The sequence below is a fragment of the Taudactylus pleione genome, unplaced genomic scaffold (genome assembly GCF_031769625.1).
Source record: "Taudactylus pleione unplaced genomic scaffold, aTauple2 ptg000251l, whole genome shotgun sequence".
Classification (NCBI taxonomy): Eukaryota; Metazoa; Chordata; class Amphibia; order Anura; family Myobatrachidae; genus Taudactylus; species Taudactylus pleione.
Genome location: NW_028284653.1, coordinates 6,385,813 through 6,408,268, shown reverse-complemented (window position 1 = coordinate 6,408,268; position 22,456 = coordinate 6,385,813). Strand labels below are relative to the sequence as shown.

General features: G+C 48.3%; 1 protein-coding gene across 3 annotated transcripts in view; it reads right to left on the bottom strand.

Annotated features, from left to right (window-relative positions):
- Positions 1-22,456, bottom strand: part of LOC148515268 (uncharacterized) — a 46,772-nt gene that overhangs the window by 20,074 nt on the left and 4,242 nt on the right. The window contains exon 1 of one of the 3 annotated variants that reach the window (XM_088480261.1): positions 20,206-20,281. The exons of the other annotated variants lie outside the window; for them this stretch is intronic. Coding sequence (XP_088336387.1) covers positions 20,206-20,225 — 20 coding nt within the window. The 5' untranslated portion in view covers positions 20,226-20,281. Of the gene's footprint in view, positions 1-20,205; positions 20,282-22,456 lie in introns of those variants that run through there. 3 annotated transcript variants of the gene reach the window in all.

The following is a 22,456-nucleotide window of genomic DNA, read 5'->3' as shown; positions in this document are numbered from 1 at the left end:
CTTGCCTCAGGTCATGTGATTCAAGCTGCCCAATCCTGGTGGGTCATGTGCTCTTTCCAGCCAGTCACAGCGCGGCACTTGGTATTTAGGAAGGTCCAGAGCCTTCATTCATTGCCAGTGCAGTGTGTTTCTCAGCTGCGGCTGAGAGAGAGTACCTGTGCCTTACCTGTCTGCCTGGAAGCGCTACTAGCCTGTTACCTTGCCTGCTCCAAACCTGCTGGACTCACCCTGCACCCTCCATTTACCTTTCCCCTGCCTGAGTACCTGAACCTGCTGTTTCCCTGCACCTTGCCTCACACTCTAACTCCCAGCTGGACTTCATTACCTCTGCCTGCACTTCGTTACAGCTCACCAAACCTGCATACTGGACATTTCCTGCCTGTCACTATCTGGACATTCTCCCATTTGCTTCACCACAGTTATCAAGTGCACTTTAGTGCTAAACCTGGACTTTTTCTTTTGCCATTCCCATGTCTGCTAAATCACTTATTAAAACTCCACCTTTTTATTTAAATCTGCTTCTGTCACCCCCCCGGGTCCACAACAAACCCAGACCTTCACACACAATATATTAAAATGAATAACCGAGGGTTACACTAACATAAACAGTAACCAACATTACATTACAGAATAAAATACACCGGTACATATTGATGTAGAAAGGGCATAACTCCATTAAATGTATAAATACTGTGTCCCTTTAACTGTTTATAAAGAAAAGATGACCTGAATATATCAAACTATTTGTCGTTACAAATTTGAAAACAACACAAGAAAAACATATATATAACCTTTGTTGGGTCTGAGTTCATCAGTCTCTGCATGCATAAGCCAACTATAGTCCAATGTGTAGTAGTTGCTGAAGGCTGCTGCAAGACATTACTTTGTAGCTAAACAGCTGATAACATGAATTAATGGTTATACAATTGTGACAAATATTCTGAGAAATATTTAATATCCATTTACATTGCTGTGAATGGGTACATTGTTGTGAATGGGTGCATTGTTGTGAATGGGTTGCTTTTCACTGCTTTGTCTTCAAATCACAGATGTTATTAGCTAGACAGGCCCCCACAGGAATAAGTTTCCGACATTTCGAAGCACCTTTAATGCCCCGTCCTCAAGGTACAAAAGACAGCACACAAATAATACATCTACATATACTCACATAACCCCCACGTGTGTCCTGCGATGTCCGGCACCCGGCACCGGGGCTCACTCCAGTGACGTCACACTCCTCCTCCACAGAGACGGCGCATATCAATGATGCGCCCTCCTCGGGGCAGGGAACACACGCACATGGATCGCGTCCCAGTAACCCAGGCAACGCACATCGCCGGCACAAAACAAGACACAGAATGAACAAAGAGACAACATATTAAATTTACATTAAACAAGCATTATATCCGATGACATATTATAGTCCCTGGAGGACGGGGCATTAAAGGAGCCCCGAAATGTCGGAAACTTATTCCTGTGTCCATTGAATGTTTTGTCAGAGTGCGCCATTGTGGAATAGATGGTTTGGTTGGACTACGGTCAGACTGATATTGGAAGGCACCTGCATATTGATCATTTTATTGGGAGTGCCATCCGTGGAGAATTAAATATATATGTGTGTGTGTGTTTATATATATACATATAGTGATAGAAGCACTGGAAAAGTTGTGGATGGCATATATGTGTTCCAGATTTCTCACATATGTCTTTTAAACCCGCAGGAAAAGTCTGTTCTGCTGAACAGGTTGGAATGTCGGCTTTGGTGAAAAGCCGGAATGGGTCCTGGGGGTGTGGATGTGAGGAGAGGGAGGGCTCCATCCACAGGCCACTCTGGGTGTTGGGCCTTTCGGCCTGGTAGCAGGCTCATTAGGGCTTGCACCTGGAAATGACTGTTTTAAGCTGGATGTAGATCTGCCTGAGTGTCTCACACCTGGGAGAGCAGGCCCGCAGGCTAGCTTGCTCTGAGACATTGTTTTGATACAGACCTGTAAGTACTGTGGACATGAACTTGTTTATAGTGTTCTGATAGTGAGGGAACCTAGGGCCTGATTCAGACCCACTCGCGAGCGGCTGTCCGCTCGCAAGTGGGTCGATGGTCTGCACTGAGCATGCGCACGACGGAGGGAGCTCCGTCGTGCGCATGCGCCAGACACGACGAGCGAAGGACTTTCCTTCGCTCGTTGTGTCCGATCAAAGGGGGCGTGCTGTCAATGTTGATTGACAGCACGCCCCCTTTGGTGGGCGTGCCGGGGGCGTGCCTCCCTGACGGGGGCGTTCCCACGGGAACGCCTCCCGTCAGAAGCCGGCCCACTGACATCACTAGTGATGTCAGTGGGAGTGATTTTGGCTCTGATAGAGCCAAAATCACTCCGGAGCTTGCGGTTGAAAACCTCAACCGCAGGCTCCGGCTCGCAATTTCGATGGTCGCGATGGTCACGACCATCGCGGCCATCAAAATGCACGCTCGTATAGCCTGTGGGTGGTGACCCACAGCTATACGAGCGTCCAGGAGGACGCTCCATGAAAATGGAGGCGGCCCTCATTCAGAGCGTGCGCTCTGCTCAGAGCGTACGGCTCTGAATGAGGGCCCTAGTGTCTAGTTAAAACCCAGACAGGTTAGGATTTTGTTTATGTTTTGCTTTATTTATGTACCTGGTACAATAAAGACTGGCTCCGATCAGCTTGCATGTTAACCCCAGAATTATGTCCTGTTTCTCCAGCTGCAGTGTGTGTATAAAGGGAGTCCGTCTACCCCAGGAGGGGGACCCCTATCCCGACTGTGTCACAATATATATATATGGTAACTCCTATGCTTCTGTATAAAACTCCTGATATATTCATAAATGAAAATGTCTCTATCAGCTTTGTCCTTTGGCCTGCCATTTTAGGTAAGTCCATCCAGCTCACTAACTGTTATGGCCAAATTCAGCCCAAGCAAATAGTGGGCCTGATTCAGCAAGAATCGCAATTGCAAAGCTGCATGCAGGCAGCTTTGCATATACGTCCTTGCAAAATACAAATGCAGCAGAAGTTGTATGACAACCCCTACTGCATTTACAATCCCAGCACTGCCACCGAGGTGCAGGCTGGGATCACCATCGGTGGTCAATAGTTGCGATGGTAGATGGCGCCGGGCCTCCGACCAGCTGAGTGAGCCTCAGCTTACTCAGGCTGGCCGACTTGCGAGCCCAGGACAGTGTTGATTGACGCAGATCCTGGGCTTGCCACTCCCGGAAAACGGGGCAGACCATGCACCGCCCCTCAAATGCCTCTGCCTGTCAATCAGGCAGAGGCATTAATGGGCTGCGTGCGATTACGCAGAACTCATTCTGCATATTCACAGAATGGGTCTTGGACACGCACAAATTTCTGATAATCTGGAATCTGTGATCAGCAGTGCACTTGTGTGCTTTGCTGATTAAGGCCCAGTGTTGACTCAAGGTGGGAACGCAAAGAGGGGAACACTAGACTGGCCAGCAATGGCTTCCGCCCACTCTTACAGTCAGGTGCATAAATATTGGGACATTGACAGAATTTTCATATTTTGGCCTCTATTCACCACCACAATGGCTTTGAAATGAAACAAACAAGATGTGCTTTAACTGCAGACTTTCAGATTTAATTTGAGGGTAATTACATCCAAATCAGGTGAACGGTGTAGGAATTACAACTGTTTCTATATGTGCCTCCCAATTTTTAAGGGGCCAAAAGTAATGGGACTATCAACTCAAATGCTATTTCATGGACAGGTGTGGGCTATTCCCTCGTTATTTCATTATCAATTAAGCAGGTAAAAGAACTGGAGTTGATTCTAGGTGTGACATTTGCATTTGGAATCAGTTGCTGTTGACTCTCAATATGAGATCCAAAGAGCTGTCACTATCAGTGAAGCAAGCCATCATTAGGCTGAAAAATCAAAACAAACCCATCAGAGAGATAGCAAAAACATTAGGTGTGGCCAAATCAACTGTTTGGAACATTCTTAAAAAGAAAGAACGCATCGGAGAGCTCAGCAACACCAAAAGACCCGGAAGACCACGGAAAACAACTGTGGTGGATGACAGAAGAATTATTTCCCTGGTGAAGAAAAACCCCTTCACAACAGTTGGGCAAATCAATAACACTCTCCAGGAGGTAGGTGTATATGTGTCAAAGTCAACAATCAAGAGAAGACTTCACAAGAGTGAATATAGAGGGTTCACCACAAGATGTAAACCATTGGTGAGCCTCAAAAACAGGAAGACCAGATTAGAGTTTGCCAAACAACATCTAAAAAAGCCATTACAGTTCTAGAACAACATCCTATGGATAGCTGAGACAAAGATCAACTTGTACCAGAGTGATGGGAGGAGAAGAGTATGGAGAAGGAAAGGAACTGCTCATGATCCAAAACATACCACCTCATCAGTGAAGTATGGTGGTGGTAGTGTCATGGCATGGGCATGTATGGCTGCCAATGGAACTGGTTCCCTTGTATTTATTGATGATGTGACTGCTGACAAAAGCAGCAGAATGAATTCTGAAGTGTTTCGGGCAATATTATATGATCATATTCAGTCAAATGCTTCAGAACTCATTGGATGGTGCTTCACAGTGCAGATGGACAATGACCCGAAGCATACTGCAAAAGCAACCAAAGAGTTTTTTAAGGCTAAAAAGTGGAATGTTATACAATGGCCAAGTCAATCCCCTGACCTGAATCCGATTGAGCATGCATTTCACTTGATGAAGACAAAACTGAAGGGAAAATGCCCCAAGAACAAGCAGGAACTGAAGACATTTGCAGTAGAGGCCTGGCAGAGCATCACCAGGGATGAAACCCAGCGTCTGGTGATCTCTATGCGTTCCAGACTTCAGGCTGTAATTGCCTGCAAAGGATTTGCAACAAAGTATTAAAAAGTGAAAGTTATATTTAGGATTGTTTAATTTGTCCCATTACTTTTGGCCCCTTAAAAAGTGGGAGGCACATATAGAAACCGTTGTAATTACTACACCGTTCACCTGATTTGGATGTAATTACCCTCAAATTAAATCTGAAAGTCTGCAGTTAAAGCACATCTTGTTTGTTTCATTTCAAAGCCATTGTGGCGGAGAATAGAGGCCAAAATATGAAAATTCTGTCAATGTCCCAATATTTATGCACCTGACAGGTATATACTCCAGGCTACAGAAGCACGTGATCCCTCATTCTGGCCGCGAGCCTCTCTCCTTCCCGTCGGCAGTGTGAGCCACTGATCCTCGCACTGCTTCTAGAACTCTCCCTCTTAGCATGCACCCCACTACACCCCCATTCCTCTCCAATATAGTATATTGGAAAAATACACGTGTGTGTGTGTGTATATATATATATATATATATATATATATATATATATATATGCACCAGTATATACTTGCTGGGGGCATATTGCGCCTATTGAAAGTTTAGGATGGAGATTACATACCAAATAAATATATATTTACATAAAATACACATTCCAATACAAATACATGACATATATCTGGTTATTACCTCAGGAATTGTACACCAATACCATACATTTGCACTGTATACACAATTTTGTCAAAGGTAAACATTTTAATTATTTTTCTTTACCCCTTAACCAGGGTTACACTTGGCAGCCAAAATAAAGTGGTACAGTTTTTATGACCTGGAAAATCCTTTTGTGACTTGGGTTTCCAGTTTACCCAAAGACCTTGTTTTCACACAAAAATATTGTGTGCTAGTAAATATGAAAACCATTGTTCATTATATTCTGTACTAGCTGGGATACCCGGCGTTGAGCGTGTCGAAGACTGGACCCTGAAATATACCTGCAGCCTTTATTTGTTTACATTGTCCTCGCCTATAACCCCATTCCATTGATCCTAAAAAGGACCTAACTGTTTGCTAACATGCATGCAAACAGTGGCATAACTACTGTAGGTGCAAGGAGTGCTGCTGCTATGGTGCCTGAGCTGCTTCTGTGGCCTGCCAATCCCTCTGCACCCAGTCACGCACACAAGGTGGGCCGGGTGTCAGTGATGTTGATTTGGCTGCCTGACATTGCGCCAGCTGTAAATAGCTGGCGGCCTGGCACCAAATCCACACCTGATGGCTGCTGATGGCATACAGGGGGAGGCGAGAGGCTGCTACAGGGACACAGGGACAAGAGTTGCTGGGCAGGGCATAATGTGCAAGGGGCATTACTGTGTGGCATAATGTATAAGGGGCACTACTACTGCATGGCATAATGTGTATAACGGATACTACTGTGTGGCATACCCTGAATGGGCTCTGTGTGGGGGCAAATGTATCTGTTATTTACCGTTGGGAGGGCCCCTTTAAGATCTTGATATGTGGCCCACAAAGTTCTAGTTACGCCCTTGCATGCAAACACAGAGGACTGACTAATATATATTGTCACTTCAAAAAGCAATAACTCTGGATTTAATATGAACTGCATGAGTCATAAAATTTGACACTTGCTCAGACTGTGAGTTTAAAAAGGTACTTTTGTAGCTTTGACACAGGTTGCCAATTTCCACTTGAGCCAGCCCTGGAACCTGTGTAATTTAAGAGTGTCCCCATCTTTAGTGATTGTGTCACAGTGTGTGCACCTGATGAAGTTCAAACCTACAGTAGGCAAAAACCTAATCCTGGTCAAACTACACCACCATGCCAAATTTGGTGGAGCTAGGACCAAAACTCTGGCCATGCAAAAAGGATAAACAGACAGACAGACATACACACTGTCTCACTTATGTAGATAAACTTTCTGCAATTGCATTTTAATAAAAGCATTACTTTTAGCCTACAGTAATTGATTAACCAAAAGTCAATGCCTTCATAAAAAGTGATCATATATCGTAAACTTAGAATCCAGATATAATATAGGTCTTGGACTATAAATATGGTTAAAAATAACTAACGAGGGCGCAGTAGATGCTATCACTGCTGAGGTCATTAGCTCCATCTGACCAAAACCGTGCCCACCTTCCTCACACTGTGTAAAGTTCTATGAGACCACAGGCTGCAGACATCTTCTCGGTGGAGAGAGGGAGAGGAACATGTCCCCATTTGCAGCACTCTGCACCACTTCACAGTGCTGGTATTAAATGGAGTGTATAGGAAAGATTCCTGGACTGCACACCCTGAATATGTGCACAGCTGAGCCACCCCAGGTACAATTTTAGGTAAGTCCTACAAGTTATATACTGTAGTGCAACTTTGGGTTGATTTTTGGGGCCTGGGTCCCCTTGATTGCTTTGGTTGGTCTGCTTCAGGGCATCTCATTATAACACATTCTTTCTTTTTTGCACTATTTTAACACTTTACTGTTTGTTTTTATTATATTTGTATTGTCACCTTTCCATGCAGTCATAGCTGCTCTTACCTTTCTTACTTCACATTTCACTTTTCTCATTATGGTGATGCCCTGGGGCGGCTCGGCTGCGCCGATTTAGGGGTGTCCTGCGCTCTGGATTTGAACCCTACAATGTTAGGGACCTACCCTAAAGAGGTTACCTGGATATGGTGGGTAGGCCCATAACCTTGGCCATGATTATACTAAAAACCTCTATTGATTGCAAAATGTTATTGCATAATGCATTTATATATAATCAGTAATTTGGAGTTGTGCACCTGTGATCTGTCTGTTTCTGTACCTGCAAGAAGTCTCAACAGGTAGCACCTCCCATCATATATATTCAGGGTGTGCAGTCCAGGAATCTTTCCTATACACTCCATTTAATGTGCTTTATTGCACACCTGAAGGAATGGAGACGCCTTCAGCCTGGACTAGCACCCCTCCCTTATTGGTTTAAAAGCATAAAGTCTGGTATTGTATATACACACTAGTAATAGCTACAATTTTAGGTAAGTCCTATAAGTTATATACTGTACCACACAGTAATGCCCATTCATGTTATGCCCCCAACGGCGGCGACACGTCACCATTTTTGGGAAATGGAGGCTGTCGCAATCCCCTCCCCGTCCACAAACACCAGCAGACTGTCAATTACTGACAGTATGCTGCTCTGCGTACGATCACACAGGACCTGGGCAGTGCTGAATGAGGGCCTCTGACATAATGTGTGAAAGCTACAAAGGCCCTCATTCAGAGCCGTACGCTCTGAGCAGAGCGCACGCTCTGAATGAGGGCCGGCCTCCATGAAAATGGAGCGTCCCCCTGGACGCTCGTATAGCTGTGGGTCACCACCCACAGCCTATACGAGCGTGCATTTTGATGGCCGCGATGGTCGTGACCATCGCGACCATCGAAATTGCGAGCCGGAGCCTGCGGTTGAGGTTTTCAACCGCAAGCTCCGGAGTGATTTTGGCTCTATCAGAGCCAAAATCACTCCCACTGACATCACTAGTGATGTCAGTGGGCCGGCTTCTGACGGGAGGCGTTCCCGTGGGAACGCCCCCGTCAGGGAGGTACGCCCCCGGCACGCCTACCAAAGGGGGCGTGCTGTCAATCAACATCAACAGCACGCCCCCTTTGATCAGACACAACGAGCGAAGGACTTTCCTTCGCTCGTCGCGTCTGGCGCATGCGCACGACGGAGCTCCCTCCGTCGTGCGCATGCTCAGTCCAGAACATTGACCCACTTGCGAGCGGACAGCCGCTCGCGAGTGGGTCTGAATCAGGCCCAAAGTGTTTCCAAGTGGCATTTTTAGGAAGCTATTCACTTTTAAATCATAATCTATAATGAAAGTACAACAAAATGGCTTTTACTGCTTAAGTTACCAATGACAAAGGCAGACAATATCCAATACAAATTTTCTTTGCAATGATTTCCTCATTACACAATTTCCTAGTGATTGCATGCTAAACAATAAAGATTATTACCAAGCAAGAAGGGTTGGGTCACATCTTACATAACTCTTGGTAAGTCACTACCCCTAACCCTGCTACAGCTCCCTGCACACACTACACTACCCTTAACACTGCTCCCCACACTCACTACAATACCCCTAACCCTGCTCCAGGTCCCTGCACTCACTACACTACCCCTAACCCTGCTCCAGCTCCCTGCACTCACTACACTACCCCTAGCCCTGCTCCAGCTCCCTGCACTCACTACACTACCCCTAGCCCTGCTCCAGCTCCCTGCACTCACTACACTACCCTTAACACTGCTCCCCGCACTCACTACTCTACTCCTAACCCTGCTCCAGCTCTCTGCACACACTACACTACCCCTAACCCTGCTCCAGCTCCCTGCACACACTACCTTATCCTTAACACTGCTCCCCGCACTCACTACTCTACTCCTAACCCTGCTCCAGCTCTCTGCACACACTACACTATCCTTAACCCTGCTCCCGCTCTCTGCACACACAATAAACTACCCCTAACCCTGCTACTGCTCCTCGCACAGACACTACACTACCCCTAACCCTGCTCCCACTCTCCGCACACACTACACTACCCCTAACCCTGCTCCCGCTCTCCGCACACACAATAAACTACCCCTAACCCTGCTACCGCTCCCCGCACAGACACTACACTACCCCTAACCCTGCTCCCGCTCTCCGCGCACACAATAAACTACCCCTAACCCTGCTCCCGCTCCCTGCACACACTACACTACCCCTAACCCTGCTCCCCCTTCCCGCACACAGCTTGCTCCCCGCACACACCATGCTCCTGCTCACACTACACTACCCCTAATCATGCTTCTGCTTTCCGCTCACACTACACTACCCCTAAACCTGCTCCCCCTCCCCGCACACAGCTTTGCCAGCCGTCCGCAGACTGTTTGAGGAAAAAAAAACCTCTACTGTGGGAATTTGCCTACAAAAACAACTGTAACCAATTTTTTTTTACCCGTGGTACTCCAAAATTGGTTGCGAGATCTGTGTAATTTTTTTAGGGCAAAACCGTTGAGTCCACTTGGATATGACTGACACTGAGGGGCCGACATATTGGATTATGGGTATACATTAGAACGAGGTAATGAACGATACCTGCAACGGAGCCGCTTACGATATCGTCTGGATTGGACGATGTCGCAAGCAGTCGCGGGAACACGCATATTTGCCGTACACACTGAGTGATGCGGCCAATGTCGTTCCAATTTGGCAGAAAATTACATATTGCGCCAACATCGTCTCAGTGTGTACCCAGCTTAACTCCTGCAGTGAAAGGATTAAACATCTGCATTTTATGTCTGGAGATATGAATAAATAATCATACACTATATAAATGTGTGCTCTGTTCTCTCTAGGCATAACATATAACATACAATATACTGTAATATAGTAAAGCTTTCTGTTTAGGCTCCAACAGATTGCCCAGTAGCAGCATCTGAGTATAATTTTGTGAGATGCTCATTTGTCTGCCTACAGGCAGGGGTGCAGAGAGGGGGCAGGAGTACAGAGTACCTGTGTCTGCCAAGGAGTTGTGGCCATTTCCCCATCGCGTGTCACCTCAAAGCTTCTCTAGATGAACCCAGTATTCACTACCAGGCTGGTACACTTGTCCATGCCCCCTTGTAGCACTGATTGTTATTTTATTTTAATACCTGGAACTTAAGCCAAAAAATCCACTCCCCAAGTATAGTAAATTAACAGTTGCGTAACTAGGGTATTTGGAGCCCAGGGCAAACTGAAAAATGGAGCCCCCACCCCCTATGTGCATGCCAAAAAATGGGCGTGGTCACAAGGGGCGTGGTCACTTAAAAATGGGGCGTGTCAACACACACACCCATTTCTTGTCACTCTGAACATTCCTTTCCATGCCATATGCACTATGCTGTGCCCAGAGTGGTGCCCCTTATACAGTACCCCCAGTATGCAATGTCTCCAGTAGTGATCCCTCTTATGCAGGCCCCCAGTAGTGCCCCTTATACAGTACCCCCAGTAGTGGTCCCCCTTATGCAGCCCCCCATTAGTTCCCCTTATACAGTGCCCCCAGTAGTGGTCCCCCTTATACAGGCCCCCAGTAGTGGTCCCCATGCAGGAACGCCTGCCGTTTGTGGGCGGCCCTACTGACATCACTCATGATGTCGGTAGGTGGACTTCCTGCTCTATTAGAGCAGGAAGTCCACTGGGGCTTGCGGCCATAAGACCCTACCGTAAGGGTCTCGTTGCAAGCCTGATGGTCGCGATGGTCTTGACCATCGCGACCATCACCTGGCCGCTCGCATTAGCCGTGGGTGGTCACCCACAGCTATGCGAGCGGCCAGGAGGCCGCAACTTAAAAAACAAGTGCCCGCCCTGATTCAGAGCAAGCGCTCGCTTTTTGCGAGCGGCTCTGAATCAGGGCCACTGTACATATATTTCAATATACTCTATTATAGCTCTGCACCTTATACTGTGTCTAACAGGGTGCTGCACCTCTATACTGTCTAACAGCTCTGTCTGCAGCTTTATACTGTGTCACACACAGCTTTGCACCTATATACTGTGTCAAACACAGCTCTGCACCTATATACTGTCTCACATAGCTCTGCACCTATATACTGTCACACATAGCTCTGCACCTATATACTGTCACACACAGCTCTGCACCTGTATACTGTCACACACAGCTCTGCACCTATATACTGTGTCACACACAGCTCTGCACCTATATACTGTCACACACAGCTCTGCACCTATAAACTGTGTATAACAAAACACTGCACATATATTTCAATATACTGTATTATAGCTCTGCACAAATATACCGCGTCTATGCTGTGCCGGCCGCTGGGGGGCTGTCTATGCCTTGCTGGCCGCTGTAAAAATACACTGACTTATCACACTGTCACTGATGATGCACGCTATATTTCTTGTCTACCATCTCTTCCAAGGTCTTCCTTGATGACAGTTCTGTGGATACCTCAGGGGTAGGAGGAATGGTGTCTGTAGCCAGCCATCCTCAGTCCCTCATCACCTTCCTCAAATTCATCCTCTCATCACTATCTTCAGCTCAAAAGCCCCCCCCATCACCTTCCTCAGACAACCATCACCTTCCTTAGCACACAACCCCCTTCACCTTCACCTTCCTCAGGTCTTAGGCCCTCATTCAGAGGCGGTCGCAAGAAGCGACCGCTCGCTCTGAATGAGGGCGGCCGCTTGTATGGAGAAGTGCGGCCTCCTGGTCGCTAGCTAAGCTGTGGGTTAACACCCACAGCTTAGCGACTGACCAGAGTGATGGTCGCGATGGTCAAGACCATCGCGACCATCGGGGCTTGCGACGAGACCCTAAGGTTGGGTCGCGGCAACCGCAGGAGGCTCCCCACTGACATCACTGCTGATGTTAGTGCGCCCGCCCATAAAACGGCAATGCCTCCGTTTGTGTAGCCACCCCCTCGCCTCGCCTACAAAACGGGGCGAGCTGTCGATCACCATCGACAGTCGCCCCTTTTGCAGTGAGCTCCGGAGCGAGAGAGTTTCTCTCTCGCTCTGGGGCTTACGCGTGCGCAGGGCCTTAACATCAACCCGGTTGCGAGCGCTCAGTGCTTGCGACCGGGTCTGAATGAGGGCCTTAGTCCCATCACATTCCCCAGCCCTCTTCACCTTCCTCAGCCCCCAACCTTATTCATCTTCCTCAGCCCCAAACCCCTTCACCTTCCTCAGCCCCTACCCCCTTCCTCCGCACCCAGCCCCTCACCACCGCAGTCCACTGTGTAGGTACACACTCACCGCAAGGCTGTATATGACATGTAGGTACACACTCACCGCAAGGCTGCATATGACGTGTAGGTACGCACTCACCGCAAGGTTGCATATGACGTGTAAGTACACACTCACCGCAAGGCTGTATATGACATGTAGGTACACACTCACCGCAAGGCTGCATATGACGTGTAAGTACACACTCACCGCAAGGCTGTATATGACATGTAGGTACACACTCACCGCAAGGCTGCATATGACGTGTAGGTACGCACTCACCGCAAGGCTGCATATGACGTGTAAGTACACACTCACCGCAAGGCTGCATATGACGTGTAGGTACACACTCACCGCAAGGCTGCATATGATGTGTAGGTACACACTCACCGCGAAGCTGCATATGACGTGTAGGTACACACTCACCGCAAGGCTGCATATGACGTGTAGGTACAGTGATACTTGGGGTAGTTAGCTTGGTAGACTAGTGTCAGTGGTGCAGTGATTAGGTGCAGAATCAGACTCCACACATGGCATTCCAGTAAAACATATGAACGTGGTGCTTTACTTCCAGCATAATCAGGAAACAAACAGAAAATAATAAACACCTAGCCCTTTCTTAAGACACTAGCTCACTTCTTGAACCCTCTCCACAGAAGCAGCTACTCTGCATGAAAGTCTCTCACAGTCTCTGAGATGGGAGGTCCTTTCTGCCACATGCAGGACTGGACACTGGCCTCCTGGCCTGGTATAGCTTCCTTAGCTTGTTGGCTGCTGCCTCTCATAGTCTGGCCTGCTTCCTTGCAGGTACCATAGCTCCGTCCCAGAGTTGGATAGCCTTCCCTGTATCTCACAGGTCTAGACTCAGGCCTCCTGGCCCTCACTGGCTTGCTAGCACAGTGAGCTCTGTCTGACTGGTCTGCCTCAGTCCTCCCTGGACTGAGTTCACTGGGCAGCCCTTACACCTCTTCCCAGAATCCTATTCTTCTCTGTGTGGGTGGATCTCTCCTGCCCCACACAGAATCTAATGCTCAACAGCGCCACCTTTGGTGATACTGCCACAGTACATACTCATCCGCTCCCTCCCTGGTCTTCCCCTTCAGGTTCTCATTCAGCTTGTTGCTCTCCTGCACGGTCTTCAGATCCATGCCGCCCAGCTCTGCAGACTGCACAACACCTCCAGCAGCTCGCGCAGATCCACGGCGCTGCCTGCCCGCTTCCCCGGGTCCAGCGTGTCCGCCCACTCCCCCAGCAAGAAGGAGGGGAACCTCCAACTTAGGATCCCGGAGTACATGTGATAGAGCACAAGCCCAATCAGGCAGATCACCCCGATCCCCAGCGGGGTCAGGCGAATGCCCATAGGCACCATGTTGGAGCGGAGAAAAGAGCTGGTTAGTGGGACAGTGGCGGAGGAGCAGTGGCTCAATGTCTCATCATAAACAGCATGCCAGTTGCTGTCTCCTGGCCCGTCCTGAGTGTGCAGAGCGCTCTGCTGATGCTGCCCTCCGCGGCCCCGCAGGTCAGGAGATTCGACAGAAAAGTTTGGAATAACTGGAATTTGCTTCTCCACAATAGAAGCACTACTCACAATCCTTCAGAACCTCTCAGCAAGAGTAAATTGGCATATCCATACTTGCATTGGCTCTCAGTCATTTTGGGAACCCCTCTCTCTGTATCATTCCTTTAAAAACCTATGGCAAACTGCATAAATGCCTCCAGGGAATTAGGGACTAGATATTGAGCTATAGAATCCTTGATCTGTACAGAAAGGGCCAGTCTGAACTAGCCTCTTAGAGAATGGTCATTCTATTCAGTGTCTGTTGATCATATTCTGAACTAAGTTGAATACTCTTCCACAGTTCTTTGGCTATGGTCCTGTAGGTGAGACTCTGCTGATGTCACCCTATCCATGTAGTCATACAATAAACCCATCAGCTGCAAAGAAGGCATTGACCATAAGCTGGATTTCATGTAATCAATCCAAAGTTCTGGGGGGGGGGTCACTCTGCACTAACAAGATAACGATTTAAAAAATGCTATTCTTCAGAGCCAGAGAAATGCGGTTTAAGTCTGAAATAAAGTGTCACAAACTCTCGGACAGATTGTGGATGCAACCCGTATTCAGGGAATTGGCTTGACCTATTCCTGAGGCGCGGAGTCTAATGTGCCGGGGATCCTTGGCTGCGTCTGACACACAGGTCGTGGCCCTCAGGTTAGGTTTCCCTATACAGGTGCTGGTGAACTTTGGACGGAGTGCAGGAGACTTTAGCGTAGTGGACAAGCCAGGTCAAAACCAAACAGACGAGACGGTACCAGGGAGCAGGCGTAAACGGGTCACAGGGAATAACTGAGGTCAGAACCAGGGGTCAGACAGAATCGGAGTCACGAACAAAGCCAAGGTCAGAACCAATAATCAGGATATGCAAAGGACCGCTGGAGTATGGTAATGGAGCCTATACTCTGGCACCTGTCAGTTGCCAGAGACTCCCTCTTATAGGGAGGAGTTCAGATCTTGCGCCAAATGTGAATCACGTTTGGAGTGCCTGGCCCTTTAAATCTTCTTGCAGTACGGCGCGCACGCCCCTAGGGGAGCCACGGCCATCTGCACACGTCCAACAGCGGGAGCCCGCAGCAACAGGCACCAGGATCTCCCTGCTTGCCGTTCGCCAGGGGACATGACAGGCAGCCGGAGAGAGGACCACATCAGCAGCGGGCGCTGGGATCGCCTCGCCCACTGCCCATCAGGGAGCCAGTGCTGCCGGACCCGGTAAGTGATGACCGGTGTCCGGCACACTGTGACATTACCCCCACCCTCTAGGGGTGGGTACCGAACACCCCACAAATGGCTTGTTAGGAAACTTCTGATGGAACTTTAGAGGGAGTTGAGCTGCATGATTATCTGAGGCCTTAACTCAACAAGGTTCTTCCGGCCCGTATCCCTTCCAATCCACCAGGAATTGAACTGCACCTCGGGACATTCTGGAATCTAAAATCTGTTGAACTTCATACTCCTTTTGGTGATCCACTGGAATTGCAGTGGGGGGGGGGTTGCACTGTAACAAATATCGATTACGCACCAATGGTTTCAGGTATGGAACACGTTGGGAACCCTAAAAGTACCAGGAAGTTTTAAGCAAACAGCCACCGGATTGATTACCTGAAGAATCTGGAAGGGAGCGATGAATCTGGGAGCAAACTTCATGGTGGGAACTTTTAACCGCAAGTGCTTAGTGGATAACCAGACTTTATCACCGGGTTTGAGCATAGGACCCCTCCTTCTTTTCTTGTCCGCCACCCGCTTATACCTGGAAGAGGCTTTACACAAATTCTTTTTTACCTCCGTCCAAATCTCGAAGAACCGACTCACTGTGCCACCAACAGCTGGGAGAGATACTGACTGAAGAGGTGGTACTTCTGGTATCATGGGATGTAGCCCATACTGAATGAAGAACGGAGAGTACCCCGATGACTCATGGTACATATTATTGTGAGCAAATTCAGCCCATGGCAACAAGTAAATCCAATCGTCTTGATTAGCTGAGACATATATCCGATTGAATTTCTTCTCTCTCTCTTCGACTGGCAAACGTGATTTTCCAATCTGCATTGGTTCCTCGGGAGACTCTGGTGGTGTAGTAAACCGAGGTGCAAGCTTGAAGCTGAAGCGTTGAGATTGCCCCCGCTCCCGAGTTCTCTCTCTGTGGCGCCGGTCAATGCGGATGCAGAGGAAGATTAAATTGTCCAGAGATGTAGGCAACTCTCTGGATGCTAGGACATCTTTAAATTGCTCGGAAAGTCCTTGCACAACAGCTGCAACCAGAGCTTCGTTGTTCCAACCCAATTCTGAGGCAAGGGTTCGGGACTGCACTGCGTATTGGCCTGCAGTCTGGTTTCCTTGTTTTAGAAGCAGGATAGCTGATGAAGCAGACGATACTCTGCCTGGCTCATCAAATACTTTTCTGAAAGGTTCCAAAAATTTAGGGCTGTCATTAACCACAGGATCATTCCTCTCCCACAGTGGAGAAGCCCAGGCAAAAGCCTGTCTGGACAGCAAGGAAATAACGTAAGCCACCTTCGTTCTCTATGAGGAAAAATTTGCCGCTTGAATTTCGAATTGGATCAAGCACTGATTTAAGAAACCCCGACAAGTCTTGGGGTCTCCGTCGTATTTGGTGGGGTTTGGAATTCGCAATGGTGCAGATGCCCCAGCCGCTGGAACAGATACTGTAGACGGTGATGCAGATTGTACATTAGGAGGATGCAGACTGCCTACTTGTTGCATTAACGTCTGCAGGCACTGCATGATTTGGGTCTGATCTCATTCTTGCTTTTCCACTCGACCGAGCAAATTCTCCAGTAAGGCTGGTGGCGAGGGATTACCAGCAGCATCCATATTTTTAGGCCTGAGTATTCTGTCACAAACTCTCGGACGGATTGTTGATGCAACCCGTATTCAGGGAATTTGCTTGAGCTATTCCTGAGGTGCGGAGTCTAATGTGCCGGCGGTATTCAACAGGGACCCTCGCAAGAAGGTATGGACTTGGCTGCATCCGACACACAGGTCGCAGCCCTCAGGTTAGGTTTCCCTATACAGGTGCTGGTGAACTTTGGACGGAGTGCAGGAGACTTTAACGTAGTCGACAAGCCAGGTCAAAACCAAACAGATGAGACTTTACCAGGGAGCAGGCGTAAACGGGTCACAGGGAGTAGCCGAGGTCAGAACCAGATATCAACGCAGAACCAGGGGTCAGACAGAATCGGAGTCACGAACAAAGCCAAGGTCAGAACCAATAATCAGTATATGCACAGGAATGCTGGAGTATGGTAATTGAGCTTATACTGTGGCACCTGTCAGAGACTCCCTCTTTTAGGGAGGAGTTAAAGCCTGGCCCTTTAAATCTTCTTGCAGTATGGCGCGCCCGCCCCTAGGGGAGACACGGCCGTCTGCACACATCCAACAGCGGAAGCCCGCGGCAACAGGTGCCGGGATCTCCCTGCTTGCCACTCGCCGGGGGACATGACAGGCAGCCAGGGAGGACCTCATCAGCAGTGGGTGTCAGGATCTCCCCACCTGCTGCCTGTCAGGGAGCTAGTGCTGCCGGACCCGGTAAGTGATGACCGGTGTCCGGCACACTGTGACATAAAGTTCACAACTTGGCCCGGAACAGGTTGCGGCCACTAGCAAACCTATGTGGTAGGTTAAGATATGCTTCTGTTGCTGAGGTATGAACAGCTGGAGCAGGCTATCATCCTTATTCCTGAGTGATAACTCTTCTGTATAAGTCTTGTATGGCTAAGCACCTGAACCTGATTTGCCAGGATCTGTGCTAGACTATGGATTCAGGTTTCCATTGTGTCTGGCCCAAGTGTTTGGGCTGGTTATAGTGTTAGGAAACACACCAAAGTTATTAGTTTTTGATGCAACCAATTTGGTTTGGCACAACTTAGCCTAAGAGGATGGAGTCTAACAAGAGTCAGGTATTTACTAGACATTCTCAAAAGGTCAGGGCCTGCAGACAGGCATGACAAGGTAACAGCTGGCAGTAAGAAAGGGCAAAATCCAGTAAATAAGATGAGTTTAAGGCAGAAGAAATCCAAGTGCAATCTGGGTCACAATGTTGCATAAAACTCAACATGTACAAAAGAGCTTAAAAACTTTCCTAATCCTGAAGTCACCACCTCCGCTCAAATCTCCTGTACGGTCAACAAAATAAGGATTTTCTTAGTCTCCCAAACCAGCTACCTTGGAGTCACAGCCCTCTGATTCATGCCTCAAATTGAAATGCCCTCACTGGCTTTCCATAAACCATTTCAAGTTACTCTCACTCATGCCCCCTTAGATCTACCTATGACCTGCCTCTTGCCTCGGCCCTGATAACCACCTTTCTCTTCTACTTCTAAAAATCCTAAAAACATGACCTGTTGGGAAAACTTGAAGGTTGAGAACCACTGCATTAAATGCTCTTTGAAAACACATATTTATTAGCGCTTACTCTACCTCAGAGCTGGATTAAGGCTTTGGGCTGGACCAGGACACTTAAAACTGGGGGGAAGGGTTAAAGAGCAAAATTTGGGAAGCAGGAATCAGGTTCTTGTGCACAAACCTTTGTAGCGTACATGAAAAGGGAGTGTGATCACACATCACGCCACCAATTCTTGTCACAATTCATGTATATTGCTTCCTCAGCTGCTGGGCTGCCCCCTACCTTGTGAGCACAGGAGAAGGAGGGGGAACAGTACTTCAAAAGCAGGCCTGTCCCACCAAAATGGGGATACAGTCACACACATATATAAAAACATATATACATACATTTACAATGAATGCTGACATACAGTCGCACACATATACACATACATACAGCCACACATACATAAAATCACACACTAATACACATACTGTACATACTGTCATACACATATACATATACGTAGTCACAACTATACACATACATAGGGCCGGATACAATTAGACACGAAAAGCCATAATCGGCTTAAAAAAGTTTTGCCTATTGCCGCTTTTCGCCTGTTCGGAACTTATCTCCAAATTCAATTCGCCTAAGCAGAAACTCAATGCAATGTAATAGGCATAAAAGTTTCTCCAATGAATAGCAGGTGAAAAGAAGTGCAAAATCTTTATTTTGGGGTGCAAACGTGGGGAAACGAAGCAGACGCCTTGTGACAGTCCCCCAAAGCACAAATCTATCAAAAAAACCCAACAACCTAAGAACACCCCAAAAAAGTACTTTGGGGCGAAAAAGTAAAAAGTGGGAGGCCAAGCATAAAAACTAGCAAAATAGACTTCTTGGGGGTGTTTTTAGGATTGCAGTTGCATGCCGCAGGTGCGTTTTTGAAGTTTTTTTAAAAGTTCACTTTAGAGACATAAAAATATGCTAGCATCCGTTTTCAAGTACCCCAAATTTGACTTTAGTACTTGTTTTCACCAAAATATACTGCTTTATGCCATTCTTCACCACTTATGGAACAACGATATTAAGAAGCAATTTAAACAACTTAAGTAAACCAAACACTTTTATTAGGGCTATTAGTACACATCTACATTGATTCCCAATGTTAGTGCATCTTTTTTTGGGGTACACACTGATTTCCATAATTCAGACAGTACTTTCTGCCATTTCCGCATTTGCTGCTTTAGGGTTTCGCCTGTTTAGGAATTGAATGGGGCGAAAAGCGGGACGCGTGCTAAAAGTTTTGCCTCTGAAACAGGCGAAGGAGGCGGAAAGTCGGCCAGGCGAAAAGTCTGGGACTTTTCGCAGATAATTGAATCCGGCCCAGTCACAAACATACATAGTCACACATATTTATAAAAAGTCACAAACATACAGTCACACACATACAGTACATACATATATCAGTGACGTGCGGTGAGGTAAATGGCTGGGGAGGCACTGGCTAGTATCAGAGCCAGGTTACAGATACATATATGAAACCGTGGGTTCATGTGGACATTAAAAAGTGCAGCAGTATATAGTGCTAGAAATTTTATGTGTTTTGATCAGGGATGTGCATAAAAGGTAGACAGGGGAGGCAGTGCCTCACCTGCCATGCACTGTGTCACGACCAGGGGTGACAGGCTGCTGAGATTGCGGCGCTTACCGCTCCGGGCGCTGTGGCATGGTGTTTCCAGCAGAGGTGCAGGTTCCTGGAGAATAGCGCTGGGTGCTGTGAGTCTCCGCAGACCAAGGGCTTCCATCTGGAGGCAGGTGAGAGGGGCTGAGACTGGCAGAGCTTCCATGCTGTGACCACTGGGCGCGGCCATCTTGGATTTGGGTCACATGTCGTTTCTGGCCAATCAGGTTCAGTCTGGGCTGGGGAGGCTAGCAACCAATCCTGCACTACCTGAGGGTACTAAAGGGCTGTCCAGAGGCTCTTTAGTTGCCAGTGCAACGTCTATCACAGCGTATGCTGTGAGATAGTTCTCTGTGCTCCTTTGCTCATTTAAAGTGTCAGTACCAGTGTGTTTCTGCAGACTCCCCTCTCAGCCTTGGTGCAGTTTGCTCCTGTTACTACCTGTCTCCTGATCCCGTCTACCTGCTATACCCAGCCTACCCCGGGTCTCTAAGTTCCGCCAGCGTCTCGCAGCCTGGTTCTGATCCCGTCGCGTGCCACTGCTTCATGAGTCATACTCCCCTAAGGCCGGCTGCCTTCAAGTACCAGCAAACAAGTCCTCATTCCTCATCCGACTCCACTCCGGGTCCAAGCGCACGCCAAGCCGTGACAGTTTGCACTGGCCAGATGGATTCGGCCAGTGGACAGGATCTGAGGGCCGACTTGCTCCAGGGTATCGCCAGTCGCCTAGAGGGACTAGAGGCGTCTCAGCGCCAAATGGCTCAGTTCCTGCAGGAAATGTCTCTTCGTCAGGATACGCTGCAAGCTTCCCTGGTTACTGTTAATTTGCCTGCCGCCACCAACCAGCCAGCAGCTCCAGCTGTCCCTGTTCCACCTGCACCATCTCATTTGCACCTTCCGACTCCCAATAAGTTTGACGGGAACCCCAAGTTGTGGCGAGGGTTTCTCAACCAGTGTGACGTCCACTTCACACTACAGCCTGCGAACTTTCCATCTCCAAAATCCAAAGTGGCATATATAGTGTCTCTACTGACCGGTTCTGCCCTGGACTGGGTTTCGCCTCTCTGGGAGAGGTCCGACCCGTTACTAGACAACTACTCTGGATTCCTCACGTCCTTCCGGAGGGTTTTCGACGAGCCCGGCAGAACAACCTCCGCGGCGACGGAAATCCTGCGACTTCGCCAAGGGAACCGACCAGTCAGTCAGTATATCATTCAATTTCAAACGCTGGCTTCGGAACTAAAATGGAATGAAGAAGCCCTGACTTCCACCTTTTGCAATGGATTGACAGATCGCATAAAAGATGACCTCGCCACTCGTGATCCGCCGGCTACCCTCAATGATCTTATCTCCCTTTGCAATAAAGTGGATTTGCGGTACAGAGAACGCCAGAGTGAAAAAACTAGGGGAGATCGCTTTAGGTTCCGGCCGACCACTACTCCAACCCTCCCTCCGTCTGAACCTGCGGGTGACGAACCCATGCAGATTAACCGGGCCCGCCTCACGGTAGAAGAACGGCAAAGACGCCGACGAGAAAATCTATGCATGTACTGCGGGGAGACCAGTCATATGGTTGCAGCCTGCCCACGTCGTCCGGGAAACTCCCGATCCTAATCTGTGCCGGAGACACCAGGTTAGGAGTGATGTCTCCGTCTCCGTCAAAAAATTAATCTACCCTCTCCATTACTTTTGAGATCTCCACTGGTTCTAAAACTGTTCTTTCTCTCCTCGATTCAGGGGCCGCTGAAAATTTTATCACCGCTGAACTTGTCCAGAGGCTCCGGCTTCCTGTCTCCTCTCTCGACCACACCATCACTCTATCTGCTGTAGATGGCACTCAGATTACCAACGGAATCGTCTCTCAACGTACCCTTCCTGTGCCAGTTCGTATCGGAGCTCTCCACACTGAAACTATCCGATTCCTAGTAATTCCCAAAGCCTCCCATGAGGTCATCCTTGGATACCCCTGGTTACGCAAGCACTCCCCCAATATTGATTGGGGCACCATGCAGATCTTGTTCTGGGGAGAAACTTGTCAAGTATCCTGCCTTCCTCAAATCAAACCCGTCAAAGGTAGTTACATTGCAACCACTACTCCAATTCCCTACCAGTATCGCTCCTTCTCCGATGTCTTCTGTAAGACCGGAGCCGATATTCTGCCTCCTCATCGGGAGTGGGACTGTCCTATTGAGTTGATTCCTGGCAAAACTCCTCCACGAGGTCGTACTTACCCACTCTCCCTACCCGAGACTGAAGCCATGTCAGCATACATCCAGGA